Consider the following 17,126-nt stretch of genomic DNA (forward strand, 5'->3'; position numbering starts at 1 on the left):
TCCAGCCTGGGCCACACAGTGAGACACCACCTCTTTAAAAAAAAGCTACATTGTCCTGTAACAAATGCCCAACAATTTCCAAGTTTTCATTGTATTACATTATTTGAAATTCTACAAAGACCTATGACTCCAGTTACCAAGATGGTGATAAATTAAATAAGCTTTATGAGCTAGCATGGCAGGTTTTTAAAAAATAAAAGCATTCCCATGTGAATCCATGTCCTTAGTTACAGGCTTGGGAATACAATTTAAATTTGGGATTACATGTATTTAAAAAAAATAAAAACACCTTAATTCAACATGAACAACATTCATAAATTAAACTCTTAGATCACTAAATTCAGGCTCTACTTTTTCTAAAGAACAATACTGAGGTTAAGACAGCAGATAAATAGCAACTGCTTATAATTTTATAAATTTAAAAATCAATTTTTGATTAATATAACCTTTAATCCAAAGATTTCTAATATCACATTCTTTCTAATACTAGTGATTTTTCTTTGTAAAGTGGGTACATTGTTAAAACTATAAATCAAAAACTATCAGTTCATTTTACCATTAAACAAAAAAGTAAATAAAACATAATGGCAATACCAGCTGAAGTGATACTTTCTTCCAAGTTGCATAATGATTTTATTTGAGAGCCTAACCAAACACAGAGCTCTGAAAATTCAGGTGAAGATAGTCCACCCTCTGCTGCCTTAGTAAGGGCTTGCTCTTCTAACAGTGGTCCCTTGTACCTAGGAATAAAGAAATAAAGGTTTAAAAAAACAAACAAAAAAGCCCAATAACCTGTATCAAAGCCTGCTACCGAATTTTGTAAATAAAATTTTATTGGAACACAGCCAATAAATGTATTAATTTACAGACCGTATATGGCTGTTTTCATACTACAATGGTAGAGATGAGTAATTGTAATAGAGATGGTTATGTTCAGCAAAACCTTAAGTGTTTACTATGTGGCCTTTTCCAGACGTTGTTTACTGATCTGCTCTATTTAATTAACATTTGGCTTTTTTTCGCTATACATTCACATTTTACAGTAAAAGTATCTACCAATTTTAAGATAAATATCACGATAACACAGTTAAATATAGCATGAAGTTTAATAGCCTTATATTAGTTATAATAAAAATTATAGTAAGAAAAGTATAGACATAAATTTCAAATAAAAAAATTAAACCAGAAAAGAACTTATGAGATCATTTTAACCTAAACCATTTTATAATTTTATACTTTTAAACATTTCTATAAATTATATTTGATCAGAAATTTAAATTTTCAAAATACTTTATATATAATCTTAATTGAATTAGATATCAGTTTTCTACTTCTTCTTAGTTCTTTCTAAAATTGAGCTTTTTAACATTATAAATTCATACATATTAACATATTTGATGTGTTTTAATCCACTGCAGTTATTATTCTTTTGAGACACATATTGTTCTATCTCTGGTTAGTAGGAGCCCATTTGTGTGGGCCAATGAGTCCTTTGACTTGTCCCCGGTATTCTTTGAATACTTTCCTTGTTTTCTATGATAAGATGTTCCTGTCCTAGACATGTAATCAGGCTTTCCTCCTTATTCTTTTTAATGGTATGCAGAGTACATGATCTGATACCAAAAGTTGGTCACTGTTTCTATGCTTTTTTAAAAGAAACCACATCAGGAGTTCCTACTTACTATTTCCAATTTGAATTTAGAATTGTCAGATTTTTTACTTGTTTTATATTTTTATCTATTTTTTCCAAAATGGTTTGCCTCACTCACATGGAAGCAGCAAAATACTGTGTAGAGATTTGCACTTTGAGCCTTTATCCAAGAAGGAACACGAGAGTTCAACAGAAAAGTGAAAGAAAATTTCAGCTACTGGAAAAGAGAAGGTAGGCAGGCAGCCTGTGTGGTGGGGTCTGGCTGAAAACCATGAGTGAATCTCGAATATGGAAGAGGGAGAGTGAATGTCTCTCTGCAATCCACCCTCCCACTAGGGAATCATGCAATCCAGGCCACAGGAGAACACTTTAACCTTCCTAAGCCCTGGAACTAACTTGAAGAGAGCCAGGAGACTGTGAGAAGAAATGACTCTGTGAGTCACTTTCCCAGACCTGGGTATCAAAAGGAGGATGCCATTCTCAATCCTAGTTCATATCAAGCTATGCAGGATCTTGCAAGCTGGCAGCAGCAGCAGCTGTTGGCATTAGAGAGACTTGGGCTAGGGATTGGAGATCTGGGTCTCAAGTAGGGGAGGGGCTCCCATAGCCAAAACTAAGAAACAAGTGAAATGTGGGTCTTGTCACAGGCACTAGAATGGGGCTTCCCCCCTTCGCAGGACCAGAGCAAGAGAAGATTTGCCCGGAAAGCATGGTTTTGACCCAGGCAGTGAGTTTTACAGACTGGGGCAGCAACACAGACTGGAAACAAACTGGTGCCCCACCGGGTCAGGGGCATGAGAGAGAAGCAAGTCCCACTCCCACTCTCTAGACTATGGCATGGGATCACTCCCCTCCTCCTGTGCTGAGACTTTGGAACAGCAGCAGTCCCTCCACTCCTTGCCTGGGCATTTCTCTAGGAGCCTAAGGACGGACCTCCAATCCCCCTCAGAGCTGGTGATTGGACCTACCATTGAGAAGCCAAAGTGCAGGTTTGCCCAGCAGCTTCCAGGGGTGGGGAACCTGAAGCTTTCTAATTTCAAGATTCTCTCTTTTTTTTTTTTTTTTTTTTGAGCACCAAATGAGGCAAGAAAAGCTTCATCTTTCTCTGCTGGACTACTTTTAACAAAAGGATCTGTTCTGTAAAATTTGGATTCAGTGAAAAGGCCACACTTAAGGACCTAGAAGGCCACATTTAGCCTTAAGGCTGCAGGTTCCCTAGCACTTCTCTGCTAACAGAGGCTTGGATAAACCCTACTGCTACCACTGCAGCTGGCTCCTATCTTCAAGCACCACCTACTGGACTAGAGGTTGACCCACATAGCCCATTATAACAACATCTACTGACACAAGTGCACAGTGCTTGGGAAAAGAGAGCTTGTCATGACTTCTGTTGCCCCATTGCCCACGCTACCCCAGCTACTCAGAAGGACATGATCTCATTCACCTGCCCTGTACACTGTTACTACAAATGGCATTTGAGAAAGCCACCACACTGAGGTTATTTACAACCAAGGAAATCATGCAGTCTTGGCCACTAAATGCACTCAAAAGTGAAGCCAAGTGGCCTCACTCTATGTACATCACAGTCACATTCTCAAGAAAAAAAATTCCTGCCCCCAATGAAAGTAAATTCAAAAATAAGAAGCAATTGTTTCTCCAGATCCAAAGAAATCAGCATAATAATACAAAATGTATGAAAAAGCAAGGTAGTATAACATCTCCAAAAGAACACAGTAATTCTCTAGCAATGGATTCTAACCAAAAAGAAATACTCAAAATTCCAGATAAAAAATTCAAATTATTGATTTTAAAGAAATTCAATGAGATGGAAGAGAAACCTGAAAATCAGAAAATCAATTCAAGATATGAATGAAATATTTACCAAAGACATAGATATCTTAAAAAGAAAAAACCAAACAGAACTTCTGGAAATAGGCCGGGCGTGGTGGCTCACGCCTGTAATCCTAGCACTCTGGGAGGCCGAGGTGGGCGGATCGTTTGAGCTCAGGAGTTCGAGACCAGCCTGAGCAAGAGCGAGACCCCATCTCTACTAAAAATAGAAAGAAATTATATGGACAGCTAAAAATATATATAGAAAAAATTAGCCGGGCATGGTGGTGCATGCCTGTAGTCCCAGCTACTTGGGAGGCTGAGACAGGAGGATCGCTTGAGCTCAGGAGTTTGAGGTTGCTGTGAGCTAGGCTGACGCCACGGCACTCACTCTAGCCTGGGCAACAGAGTGAGACTCTGTCTCAAAAAAAAAAAAAAAAGAACTTCTGGAAATAAAAAATTCATTGAAGGAATTATAAAATACTTCAACAAGAGAATACCAAGCAGAGGAAAGAATTTCAGAACTTAAAGACAAGTCTTTCAAATTAATCTAGTCAGACAAAAATACAGAAAAAGGAACAAACAAAGCCTTTGAGACATAAAGTAATCAAACTTATGAGTCATCAGTATTCCCGAGGAAGAAGAAAAAGCAAAAAGTTTAGAAAATCTATTTAAAGAAATAACTGAGGAAGAGATTTAGACATCCAGATACAGGAAGCCCAGGAAAATACATTGAAAAATGGACTTCCTTATGCCATACTGTCATCAGATTGTCTAAAGTCAACGCAAAGAAAAAAATTCTAAAATCAGCAAGAGAAAAGCATCTAGTTACCTATAAAGGAAATGCCATCAGACTAACAGTGCATTTCTCAGCAGGAACCTTCCAAGCCAGAAGAGAATGGGATGCTATTTTCAAAGTGCTAAAAAGAAAAAAAAAAAAAAACCTGTCTGACAAGAATTTTATATCCAACTAGAAAAAGCTTCATAAATGAAGGAGAAATAAAGTTTTTGCCAGATAAGCAAATACTAAGGGAAAGAAATGCTCAAAGGAGTGCTAAACATGGAAACAAAAGATCAATATTCATCATCATAAAAACACATGAAAGTACAAAATCACAGGTCTTATAAAACAATTACACAAAGAAGGAAGAGAAAGGAATCAAATGGCAACATGACAGAACTCCATCGAACAACAGAGAAAAAAAAAACAAGCAAAGAATTTATAAAACAACTAGATAATTAGCAATATGACAAAAACATAACCTCACATATCATTATTAATCCTGAATATAAATGGATGACATACTCCACTTGAAAGATATAGATTGGCAGGATGGATAAAAAAATTGTCCAACTATGTGCTGCTTACAAGAAACTCACCTTACCTGTAAAGACACATATAGACTGAAAATAAAGATACACATGGACTGAAAAAGATATTCTAAGAAATGAAAACCAGAAGCAAGCAGGAGTAGCTATACTTGTATCAGATAAAATAGACTTTAAATCAAAATTAAAAAGGCAAAGAAGGTCATTATATAATGATAAAGACATCAATTTAGCAAGAGGATATAACAATCCAAAATATATATGCACCCAACACCAGAGGACCTAGATTCATAAATATTATTAGACCTAAAGAAACAAAAATACAATAATTTTGGGGGACTTCAACACCCCACTAATCAGCACTAGATAGGTCACTGAGACAAAAAATCAATAAAAAAAAATTAGACTTAAATTGGACTTTAAACCAAATGGATCTAACAGACATTTATAGAACATTCTACCCAACAACTACAGAATAAACATTCTTCTTATCAGCACATGGGGTACTATACGAGATAAACCAATGTTAGGCCACAAAACAAGTACCTACTAATTTTTAAAACTCAAAATCATATCACATAACTTCTCAGACCAGAGTGAAATAAAATTAGAAATCAACACCAAAAGGAACTTCAGACACTACACAAATACATAGAAATTAAACAATCTGATCCTGAATGATCTTTGGGTAAACAATGAAATTAAGGCAGAAATTTAAAAAATTTTTTGAAGTCAATGAAAATAGACACAACATACCAAAACCTCTGGAAAACAGTAAAAGCAGTGCTAAGAAAGAAATTCATAGTGTTAAACACTTATATTCAAAAAAAATACAAAGATCATAAATTAACAACCTAATGTCACACCTCAAGGATCTAGGGGGAAAAAAGAACAAAACAAAGCCAAAGCTAGCAGAAGAAAAGAAATAACAAAGATCAGGGTAGAACTTAATGAAATAGAGACCAAAAAAACCAATACAAATTATCAATAAAACAAAAAGTTGGTTCTTTGAAAAGATAAACAAAATGGGCAAACCACTAGCTAGACTAACCAAGAAAAGAGAAGATCCAAATAAACATAATTAAAAATGAAGGAGACATTCCAACTGACACCACAGAAAATACAAAAGATCATCAGAGAGTATTATGCTCATAAACTAGAAAACCTGGAGGAAATGGATAAATTCCTGGAAACATACAACCTCCCAAGATTGAACCAGGAAGAAACAGCAATCCTGAACACACCAATACCAACCAGTGAGATAAATCAGTAATAAAAAATCTCCCAACAACAACAAAAAAAGCCCAGCACCAGATAGATTCACAGCCAAATTATGCCAAATGTACAAAGAACTGGTACCAATCCTCCTGAAACTGTTGTAAAAAACAAGAGGAAGGAAGAATTCCCCCTAACTCATTCTATGAAGCCAATATTACCATGATACTAACACCAGACAAGGACACAAGGAAAAAAAAAAAAAAAAAAAAAAAACACGGGCGTGGTGGCTCACACCTGTAATCCTAGCACTCTGGGAGGCCGAGGTGGGTGGATCGTTTGAGCTCAGGAGTTCAAGACCAGCCTGAGCAAGAGCGAGATCCTGTCTCTACTAAAAATAGGAAGAAATTATATGGACAACTAAAAATATATATAGAAAAAATTAGCTGGGCATGGTGGTACATGCCCATAGTCCCAGCTACTCAGGAGGCTGCGGTGGAGGATTGATTGAGCCCAGGAGTTTGAGGTTGCTGTGAGCTAGGCTGATGCCACGGCATTCTAGCCCGGGCAACAAAGTGAGACTCTGTCTCAAAACAAAAACAAAAACAAAAACAAAAACACACACACCACAGATCAATATCCCTAATGAATATAGATTCAAAAATCCTCATCAAAATACTAGGAAACTGAATACAACAGAGTATCAAAAAGATTATGCACTATGATCAAGTGGATTTTATTCCAGGGACACAAAGAGGGTTCAAGATACACAAATCAATAAATGTGATTCATTGCATAAATGGAATTAAACACAAAATCCACATGAAAATCACAACAGATGCAGAAAAAGCATTCAATAAAATTCAGCATCCCTTCATAATAAAAACCCTCAACAAACTAGGCACAGAAGGAACATACCTCAAGATAATAAAGGCCATCTACAACAAACCCACAGCTAACATCATACTGAACAGGGAAAAATTGAAAGCGTTCCCTCTAAGAACTGAAATAAGGATGACCATTTTCATCACTCCTATTCAACATAGTACTGGAAGTCCTAGTGAGAACAATCAGACAAGAGAAAGAAATAAAAGGCATCCAAATTGGAAAAGAGGCAGTCAAATTACCTCTGTTCACTGACAACATGATTTTATACCTAGAAAGCCCTAAAGACTTCACCAAAAAAATTCTTAGGTTCGATAAGTGAATTCAATAAAGTTGCAGGATACAAAACTCAACATATAAAAACCAGTATCAGGCCAGGTACAGTGGCTCACACCTGTAATCCTAGCACTCTGGGAGGCTGAGGCGGGAGGACTGCTTGAGCTCAGGAGTTTGAGACCAGCCTGAACAACAGTGAGACCCCATCTCTATTAAAAAAAAGAAAATTAGCTGGGTGTTGTGGCGTGTCTGTAGTGATGATGCCACTGCATTTGTTTCTTTCTTTAGGTCTAGTAATATTTGTTTTATGAATCTAGGTGCTCTGGTGTGCCCGAGGTGACAGAGCAAGGCTCTATCTCAAAAAAAAAAAAAAAAGAGACAAGAAAAAAGAAAAATCAATAGCACTTCTAAACACCAATAATGATCAAGCTGAGAACCAAATCAAGAAGGCAACCCCATTCATAATAATAAAGAAAAAAAAAAAAACCCTAAGAATATATTTATCTGAAAAGGCAAAATATCTCTACAAGGAAAACTACAAAACACTAATGAAAGAAATTATAGATGACAAAAATGAATGGGAAAAAAATCCCATGTTCATGGATCGGAAGAATTAATATAGTCAAAATGACCATATTGGCCAAAGCAATCTACAATTTCAAAGCAATCTGTATTAATATATCAACATAATTTTTTACAAAATTAGAAAAAACAATCCTAAAATTCTTATGGAACCAAAAAGTGCCCAAATGACAAAAGCAATCCTAAGCAAAAGGAGCAAAGCTGGAAGCATCACATTATCTGACTTCAAATTATACTATTAATACAAGGCTATAGTAACCAAGACAGCATGGTAACCAGTATAAAAATAGACACATAGATCAATGAAACAAAATAAAGAATGCAGAAATAAAGCCGCATATCTACAGCCTACTGATCTTTGATGAAGTCTGCAAGAACACACTGGGGAAAAGACACCCTTTTCAATAAATAGTACTGGGAAATTTGGATTGCCATATGCAGAGGTATGAAACCGGATCCCTGTCTCTCACCATACACAAAAATCAAATGAAAATGTATTAAAGACTTAAATATGTATGACCTGAAACTATAAAAATACTAGAAGAGTGGGTGGAGCAAGAAGGCTGAATAGAACCCTCCAGTGATCATACCTCCACAGGAATGCCGAATTCAGAAGGACCAAAGATGGGTGAGTGATCACAGTACATAGTTTTGGCATTATACCAATTAAAGAGGCATTGAAGAGGGCAGGAAAGACAGTCATGCTTTCACCACCTCCCCCATCCCTTAGCAATAATATGTCAGAGCTGGGTGGAGAATGAAGTGATTGTAGGACTCTGCATTGAAACTCAGGGCTGCCCTGTCACAAGGAACACAGCACAGAACAGAATTCTGCCAGCACCCACAGAGAGAGCATGCAGACCGCCTGGCCAGAGGGAAATCCTCCACTCCACTTCTCTACTAAAAGAGAACATTAGGGAAACGCTCCAAGACATTGGTCTGAGCAATGACTTCTTGAGTAATACCCTCAAAGCACAGCCAACCAAACCAAAATTGGACAAATGGGACGACATCAAGCTAAAAGCTTCTGCATAGCAAAGGAAACAATCAACACAATAAGGAGACAATCCACAGAATGGAACAAAATATCTGCAAACTACCTATCTGACAAGGGATTAATAATTAGAATATATATGAAGCTCCAATAACTCAATAGGAAAAAATAAAATAATCCAATTAAAAAATGGGCAAAAGATATGAATAGACATTTTTCAAAAGAAGACATACAAATGGCCAACAGGTATATGAAAAAATGCTCAACATCACTAATAATCAGAGAAATGCAAATCAAAACTATAATGAGATATCATCTTAGCCCAGTTAAAATGCCTTTTATCAAAAATTCAGGCATAACGAATGCTGGTGAGGATGTGAAGAAAGGAGACTGCTCATACACTGTTGGTGGGAATGTAAATTAGTGTAACTACTATGGAGAACAGCATGCAGGTTCCTCAAAAAACTAAAAATAAAACTATCATATGACCTAGCAATCCAACCACTATATATCCAGAAAAAGGAAATCATTATATTGAAAAGATATCTGCACTCCCATTTTAATGTAGCACTAACTCACAATAGCCAAGATTTGGAATCAACCTCTATGTCCATCAATGGGTGAATGGACACAGAAAATGTGGTACATGTACACAACTGAATATTATTCAGCCATGAAAAAGAATAAAATTCTGTCATTTACAACAACATGGACAGACCTGGAGAATATTATGTTAAGCAAAATAAGCCAAGTACAGAAAGACAAATCTCACATGTCCTCAGTCATATGTGGAAGCTAAATATTTAATATTAAAATAACTGATCTCACAGAGACACAGAGTAGAATGATGGTTCCAAGTCAGGGAAGGTTACCAGGGAAGGGTGAATAAAGTGGAGATGGTTAATGGGTGCAAAAATATAGTAAGATAGTTAGATGGAATGAACACTATTTGACAACAAAATGAAATGACTACAGTCAACAATAAGTTACAGTATACTGTAAAATAAAAGAGTAGAATTGCAAAGTTCCTAACACAAATAAATGTTTGAGGTGATGGACACTCCAATTACTCCAATTTGATTATGATACATTGCATGCCTGTATCAAAAATATCACATATACAACTATAAATACCCTATAAATATATACAACTATTATGTACCCATAATTAAAATTTTTTTTTTAAATACTAGAAGAAAACCTATGGAAAACTCTTCTGGACACTAGTCTAGGCAAAGACTCAAAAGCATAAGCAATAAAACCAAAAATAGACAAATGGGATTTAACTAAACTAAAAAGTTTCTGCACAGCAAAAGAAATAATCAACAGAATGAACAGACAACCTGCAGAATGGGAGAAAATATATGCAAACTATGCACTGACAAGAGACTGATTCAGAATTCACAAGGAAATCAAATCCAACACCCACAACAACAACAAAAAACCACCCAGATGACCCCTTAAAAGTGGGCAAAGGACACAAATAGACACTTTGCAAAAAAAAAAAAGACAAACAGCCAAAAAGCATATAAAAAATGTTCAACATTAATCATCAGAGAAAGGCAAATTAAAACCACAATGGGATATTATCTGACATCACTCAGAATGACTGTTATTAAAAAGAAAAAATAACAATTGTTGGCAAAGATGGTAAAGAAAAAGGAACACTTATACACTGATGGTGGGAATGTAAATTAGTACAACCTCTATGGAAAACACTATGGAGATTTCTCAAAGCACTAAAAATAGAACTACCATTCCATCCAGCAATCCAGCTACTGGGGTTCTACTTGAAGGAAAAGAAATCATTACATCAAAAAGATTCCTGCTTTATATATTTACTGCAGCACTATTTACAATAACAAAGGTATGTAATCAACTTAAGTGTTCACCAATGGATGACTGAATAAATAAAACCTGGTATATATACACAATGGAATATTATACAGCCATTAAAAAGAATGAAATTATGTCTTTTACAGCAACATGGATGGAATTGGAGGCCGTATCTTAAGTGAAAGAACTCACAAACAGAAAGTCAAATACTGCATGCTCTCACTTATAAGTGGGAGCTAAATAACGTGTACATATGGACATAAAGTGTTCGAATGATACACACTCGAGATTCGGAATGGTGGGGGGGTGATTACAAATTGCTTAACAGGTACAAGGTACATTATTTACATGAGGGATACACTAAAAACCCAGACTTCACACACGTAACAAAATTGCACTTGTATCTCTTAAATTTACACAAATGGAAAAAAAGAAAATAAAAAATGCTACATAACTGTAAAAAGGAACACAGTAGGCGTTCAATTAGTACTTTCTAAAGAAATAAATCAAGGGCAAAAATAAAATTCTTGTTTCTAATGACATTTATATAATCCTGTTATATAAAAACAAATTACATAGTTTCAGAATAGGAAATCCAGCATTATTACTAACAATAAACTTACTGAAAACAGCTTAATTTTTTTATCTTTAGAATATATTCCAGTAATGTTTAGAAAAACAATTCCTTTCCATGTGATTAAACCTCCTACTCAATATACTCAATATACAAATATAGATATTTGTTTCACTTTGCTGTTAATATTTAGGGATTTGTTTCTTGTTTTGTTTTGACTTCATTTTATTTAATTCTGTTTTATAATTACATAAAATATTAATATGGTTTCAAAGTCTACCTTAAAAATAAAATATATTCACACAAATCTAGTTTGCAATCTTACTCTATTCTGTTCCCCACCTTCCCCACAGGTCACTATATTTATTAGTTTGAGGTTGTTCTTCCATGTAAATATAAGCAGTATTTTTCTCCCTTTTAAAATAAATGGTAGCCTACTATATACTGTTCTATTCTTTGCTTTAAACAAAGAATACATGCTCTCTCTCTCTCTCACACACACACATACACACACTTATAAATAACAGAAATCAGTATTTAGAAATATGATTCAAATTTTGCAGTTGTATACTACCCCACTGTCTGGATGTACCGTATCTTATTTAATCAGCATCTACTGAAGGGGTTGCTCCTAGTGTTTTGCTATTATAGTTAGGCAAATTTTTGTCAACATATATCTAGGATAGATTCCTAGTGATGGAACTGTCGGGTCAAAGGATATATAGATATGTATTAATAATTTTGCTAGCTATTATTAAATTTTTCTCTATATGGATTGTACCATCAAGATATCAGAATACTTATTCCCCCTTAACACATAAAGTTGTCAAAGTTTTGGATTTTTGACCACCTGGTATAATTTTAATTTACATTTCTCTTACGAGCAAGGTTATATATCCTTGTATATGTTTAGAGGCCATTTTCATTTCTTTTTCTCTAAATTCTCTGGTTGTATCAAATGAAGGATGAGTACAGGTATTTTCAAATCCCCAAATTGCAGATAAAGAAATGAAGGCTTAAGGAGGTTAGGATGCCTACCTTTAGAAGCAAGCCAGGCACAGTGCAAAGTATATTTATTTATTTATTTATAATTCATTCAATCTTTACAGCAATGCTTTAAGTTAATATTAATGTAATTCTGTAGGATCAGAAGATACGTAATTAAGCGATGATGATAGGATTTAAATCCAGATTTGACCCTAAACTGTCCATGTAAACTTTACTTGAAAATATTACAGGGGTACAAATGTTTTTGGTTATATGGATCACTTTTGCTATGCTTGAGTAACGGTTATAAATAAGCTCATCACCCAGACAATGTTCACTGCACCTGTTAAGTAGGTTTTCACCCATCCCTTCCTCCTCGTTCCCCCGTGCTTGATTTCCACTGAGTTTTACTTCCCTCTGCACACATGTGTGCTCATCAGTAAGTTCTAATTTAATAGTGAGTACATGTGGTGCTTGTTTTTCCATTCCTTAGATACCTCACTCAGGATAACAGTCTCTATCTAGTTCCATCCAAATTGTTGTAAAAGGCCTTAATTCATCCTTCTTCACAGGTGAGTAGTATTCTATAGTATACATATACCACATTTTGTTAATCCACTCATGAATTGATGGGTACTTGGGTTGATTCCACATCTTTGCAACTGTGAACTTTGCTGCAATAAACATTTATTTGAATGCAGGTGTCTTTATGATAAAATGACTTCTTTTTTGGGTAAATACCCAGTAGTGGGATTGCTGGTTCAAATGGTAGGTCTACTTTTAGTTCTATGAGGAATCTCCCTACTGTTTTCCATAGAGGTTGTTCCAGTTTGCAGTACCACCAACAGTGTATAAGTGTTCCTTTCTCTGTGCATCCATTCCAGTATCTACTATTTTTGGACTTTTTAATTAAAGTCATTCTAACTAGGGTAAGGTTGTATCTCCTCGTGGTTTTAATTTGCATTTTCCTGATGATTAGTGACATTGAGCATTTTTCATGTTATTAGCCATTTGTCTATCTCCTTTTGAAAAGCTTCTGTTCGTGTCTTTTGCCCAAATATTAATGGAGTTATTTGGTTTTTTTTCCTTGCTTATTTGCTTGAGTTCTTTGAAGATTCTGGTTGTTAACCCTCTATCAGATCTATAGCTTCTGAATATTTTCTACCATTCTATACGTTGTCTATTTGCTCTGCTGATTATTTCCTTAGCTGTGCCAAAGGTTTTTAATTTAATCAACTCTCATTTACTTATTTTTGTTGTGGCTACTTCAAAATTTTGTTTTCACTTACACTATGAAAAAATACTTCTAAAGTGTGTAAACTGTTTTACTTTCCATATTTAATAATCTGAAACTAATTTTCCTTAATAAAAGTCAAGATTATAACAAACTCCATTTTCCAAAACACCTATAATATGAACAATAAGTTCAAGGAACAAAGGAAAAAAAGGCACCATCTTTCCCCTTTTCATAAACTATGGGATCCCACTATTCTCACCTGGAGTACTTGGGAACTCAAACTATTTGGGGCCTAAATACCTCCACTAAGTATTTTAATTTCTTGTTGTGGTTACTTCCTTAACCACGTTAAGCAAGAATTTCCAAGGGATTTCACAGAAGTAAAAATGTCTCCTAAATAATCAATGGCTCTGCTCTTTCATTCTACAAATATTTACTCAGGATCTACTAAGTGCAAAGCTCTGTAACACTGGGTCACTGCAGAGTAGGTATTATCAAGGTCTGTCTAAAGAGACCGTTGACAGAGGAGCAAATGTAGTTTCCGGAAAAAAGGAGGTAGTAGGAGTGTTTGAGCTTCATGATAACACAGCAAAGTCATGGCTTATCCTATCAAGAAACTGCATCATATAGCAAGGTAAACAATTGTGCAGATGACTCCAAGCTCCTTAATTGACTCTCAACTATCTGGTCCTATGCTTACCACCCTGCACTCTCCTCTTTGAACTTTTCTTCATTCATTCAACCACTATTTATTGTAACAGACCCCGTTCTAGGGTGTTGCTGGGAATACATCAGCGAACAAAACAGGCAAGGCATCAGTTTTCCAGGAACTGACTGGCAGAGGAGGGAGAAAAGGAGAGAGAAGGGGAGTTCAAGAGACAAATAGGCAGGAGAAGATAATTTGGATAGGGACAAGGGCTGTGAAGAAAAACAGGATGAGGCTTAGTGCATTCCCACACCTTTAAGTATTAACATCACCCTACCTCTAACCCGGTTCTCACAGAATTTACCACCTTGAATGGTCAATACCAGTAGACTCTTTGTAGCCTCCCCATCTATGTAAACTAATAGTAATCTGAAAACTGCCATTTTCTCCTGCCCAAAGGAAATTTACATACTTATGCATCAATGAATCACATAAGTTGATATATAACACAATATTGTAACACAAGTTAATATATACTCTGTTAGTCAACAGATGAAATGACTGAATGGACTCGCGCTGACTAAAAACACTTTCTCTGGCCACAAAAGTATGAGAGATTCGCTCCCGAGTCCCAGCTAAGCCACAGGTTGTACACTTTAGGAGGTAAGAGTCCCCGGCCCCAGTTCAGGCTCCAGCATCTCCCTCCACGCGCGACTACGTCAACATAAATATCACCTGCGGGCACAGGGCTGGCCCTGCCGCTCCGCGCCATCGCGCGGGTTCCGGCCGCAGAGTTTCCAGGAAAGAAGTTTCGAAGAGGGGGCCACGCGCCCCAGCTCTCCAGCCCTGCTCCACCCCCAAAGCGGATTTCTCTCCCGCCTCCCGCTTAACTCTGTCGGCGCCAGAGGAAGCAAGCAAAGGAAGTAGGCCTGTACCGGGCCAAGCGGGCCCAGCGGAGGCCCAAGGGAAGGAAGCTACAGGACCCAAGCAGAAAGAAAGGTTACGTTTTGGGGGGAAAGGTGTCCCCAAGAACACTCACCCCAGTGCCTCCAGTGTGTCTAGCACGTCCCCCTCCATCGTTTGCTCGGGACCCAGCTCCGGCCCTCTCATGGTCCTTCTGCCAAAGCTGTTCCGCGCTCTAAGGAGCCCGCCGGAAACCAGCGTCACCGCACCAAGGTTCCGGTCCGGGTTTAGACGATGGGCAACTCTGACCGAAGGCGCGAAGGTTCCTGGCCGGGACGCAATGGACGCTTAAAGGTGCCTACAACCGCTCTTTACGTGATAATAATTTTTTAAAAGAATAATTAAAATAAAAAATAAATAAAAGGTCTTCTTGTATTGAGTCTTATCAGCGTGTTGAAATCAATCTTAGCAAATACCATGATTCTACCCAAGTTGATTTCAATTTATCAGACTTCAGACCTTTTTAATAAAAAAATCTTGCAATGAAATTATAATTTTATTGAGCTAACATTAGTAACTAATATCATGTACTTACACATATTATTTTTAAATCAATATACACAACAATGCTCCAACTTTAATATAAAGAGAAAATAAAGGAAAGGTAATTTATAACAAAGTAATATTTAATATTATTTCATCATGAAATGTAGAAGACCAATGAAGTAATTAGATGTGTGCACTATAAAATCCCATCAAATACATGTTCGGACTATGTATAGCATTGCTAGCAAAATATGACTTGTATAAGCAACAAAAATACCATGAGCAGAATAAGGTAGTTCATGTGATTTTCCAAAATTGTGACTAACTCCATAAAGTTCCAAACAAACAAACACAATATTCCCTCTGAGTACTATTGATGGAGAATACAATCTCTATCTAAATAGTGCAAAAAAATTTAGAGTTCATATGTAAAAGGGAGTAAGGATACAGGATTAGATCATTATTAACAGGTATGTCACCTACATGAATATTTCAGCAAAACTGTTGAAAGTCATGCAAAATGTACAACCATTGATTCTTGTAAGGGACTGTCTCCTGCACTGCAGAATGCATAGCATTCCTAGCCCCAGTCCAGTAAAGGCCAGTAATGCTCTCACTTCCCTAATCATTGTTACAAATAAAAAACTTACCCATAAATTTGTATAACGACTCTTCTATGATACATCTTAGTGTCATACAAGGCTTAAGTGTAAAATTACTGGCAGTTTAATGTATCTGAATTCATCGCTAAACAAGGGAGAGGAGAATGTATGTTCTCAGTGGTTATCACCTCCATCAAAGAGTTGGAGAATCATAGATGGTCCTATTCTTAGTAATCTTGGCAAAAAGTCTCTGTAAAATTCAAAAAGAAATGAGATAACTGTTTTTCATTAATGTTGACCTTGAGTGTTCTGCTGCTGTTTTTTCTTAAAAAATACCAAATAAATATATAACAAAACTGAAGCACAGAAAAAAGAATTAAAAAAAAAAAAGGAAAAGGACAAATATATGGGAAAGGTGAAAAGGTCTAACATAGTAAATAGAGTAATAGGACTCCAACAAAGAGACCACCAAGAAAATAAGACAGAAGCAAGAAGAGATTCTAACTAGGAATTTCCTGACAAAACAACCACTGATTCAAGAGCTCTGCTAACTCTAAATAGGATGAATACAAAGAAAAATCACAATTTAGGAAAATCTTAGTAAAAATGCTGAAAACAAAAGATAAAGAGAAAGCTTAAAAACAGCTTGAGAAAAAATAAATCAAACTTCAACAATAATGCAAGCTGACTTCTCAAGAGAAACAATGGAAAAAAGAAAACAATGGAATGACATCTTTAATAAGCTTTAAATAACCACAAATCCAAAGTTTTATGCACAGTGGAAATATCCTTAAGAAATGAAGGGAAAATGGCCAGATGTGGTAGCTCACACCTGTAGTCCCAGGACTTTCAGAGGCCAAGGAGGGAGGAGTGCTTGAGGCCAGGAGTTCGAGGCTGCAGTGAGTTACGATCATGCCACTGCACTCCAGCCTGGGCAACAGAGCAAGACCCTGTCTCTAAAAAATCAAAAAAGAAGAAATGAAGGCAAAATAAAGATGTTTTCAAATAAACAAAAACTGGTATGAATTTGTTT

At 36.1% G+C, this 17,126-nt stretch overlaps 1 protein-coding gene across 1 annotated transcript in view; it reads right to left on the reverse strand.

The window, feature by feature from the left end:
* The window catches only part of FAM98B (family with sequence similarity 98 member B), a 35,849-nt gene extending 20,694 nt beyond the window's left edge, over window positions 1-15,155 (reverse strand). The window contains exons 1-2 of the mRNA XM_069461747.1: window positions 15,082-15,155; window positions 595-740 (exon numbers count right to left, since the gene is read on the reverse strand). Coding sequence (XP_069317848.1) covers window positions 595-740; window positions 15,082-15,152 — 217 coding nt within the window. The 5' untranslated portion in view covers window positions 15,153-15,155. The remainder of the gene's footprint in view (window positions 1-594; window positions 741-15,081) is intronic.
* Between the last annotated feature and the right edge of the window lie 1,971 nt (window positions 15,156-17,126).

This window comes from Eulemur rufifrons, chromosome 2 (assembly GCF_041146395.1).
Source record: "Eulemur rufifrons isolate Redbay chromosome 2, OSU_ERuf_1, whole genome shotgun sequence".
Classification (NCBI taxonomy): domain Eukaryota; kingdom Metazoa; phylum Chordata; class Mammalia; order Primates; family Lemuridae; genus Eulemur; species Eulemur rufifrons.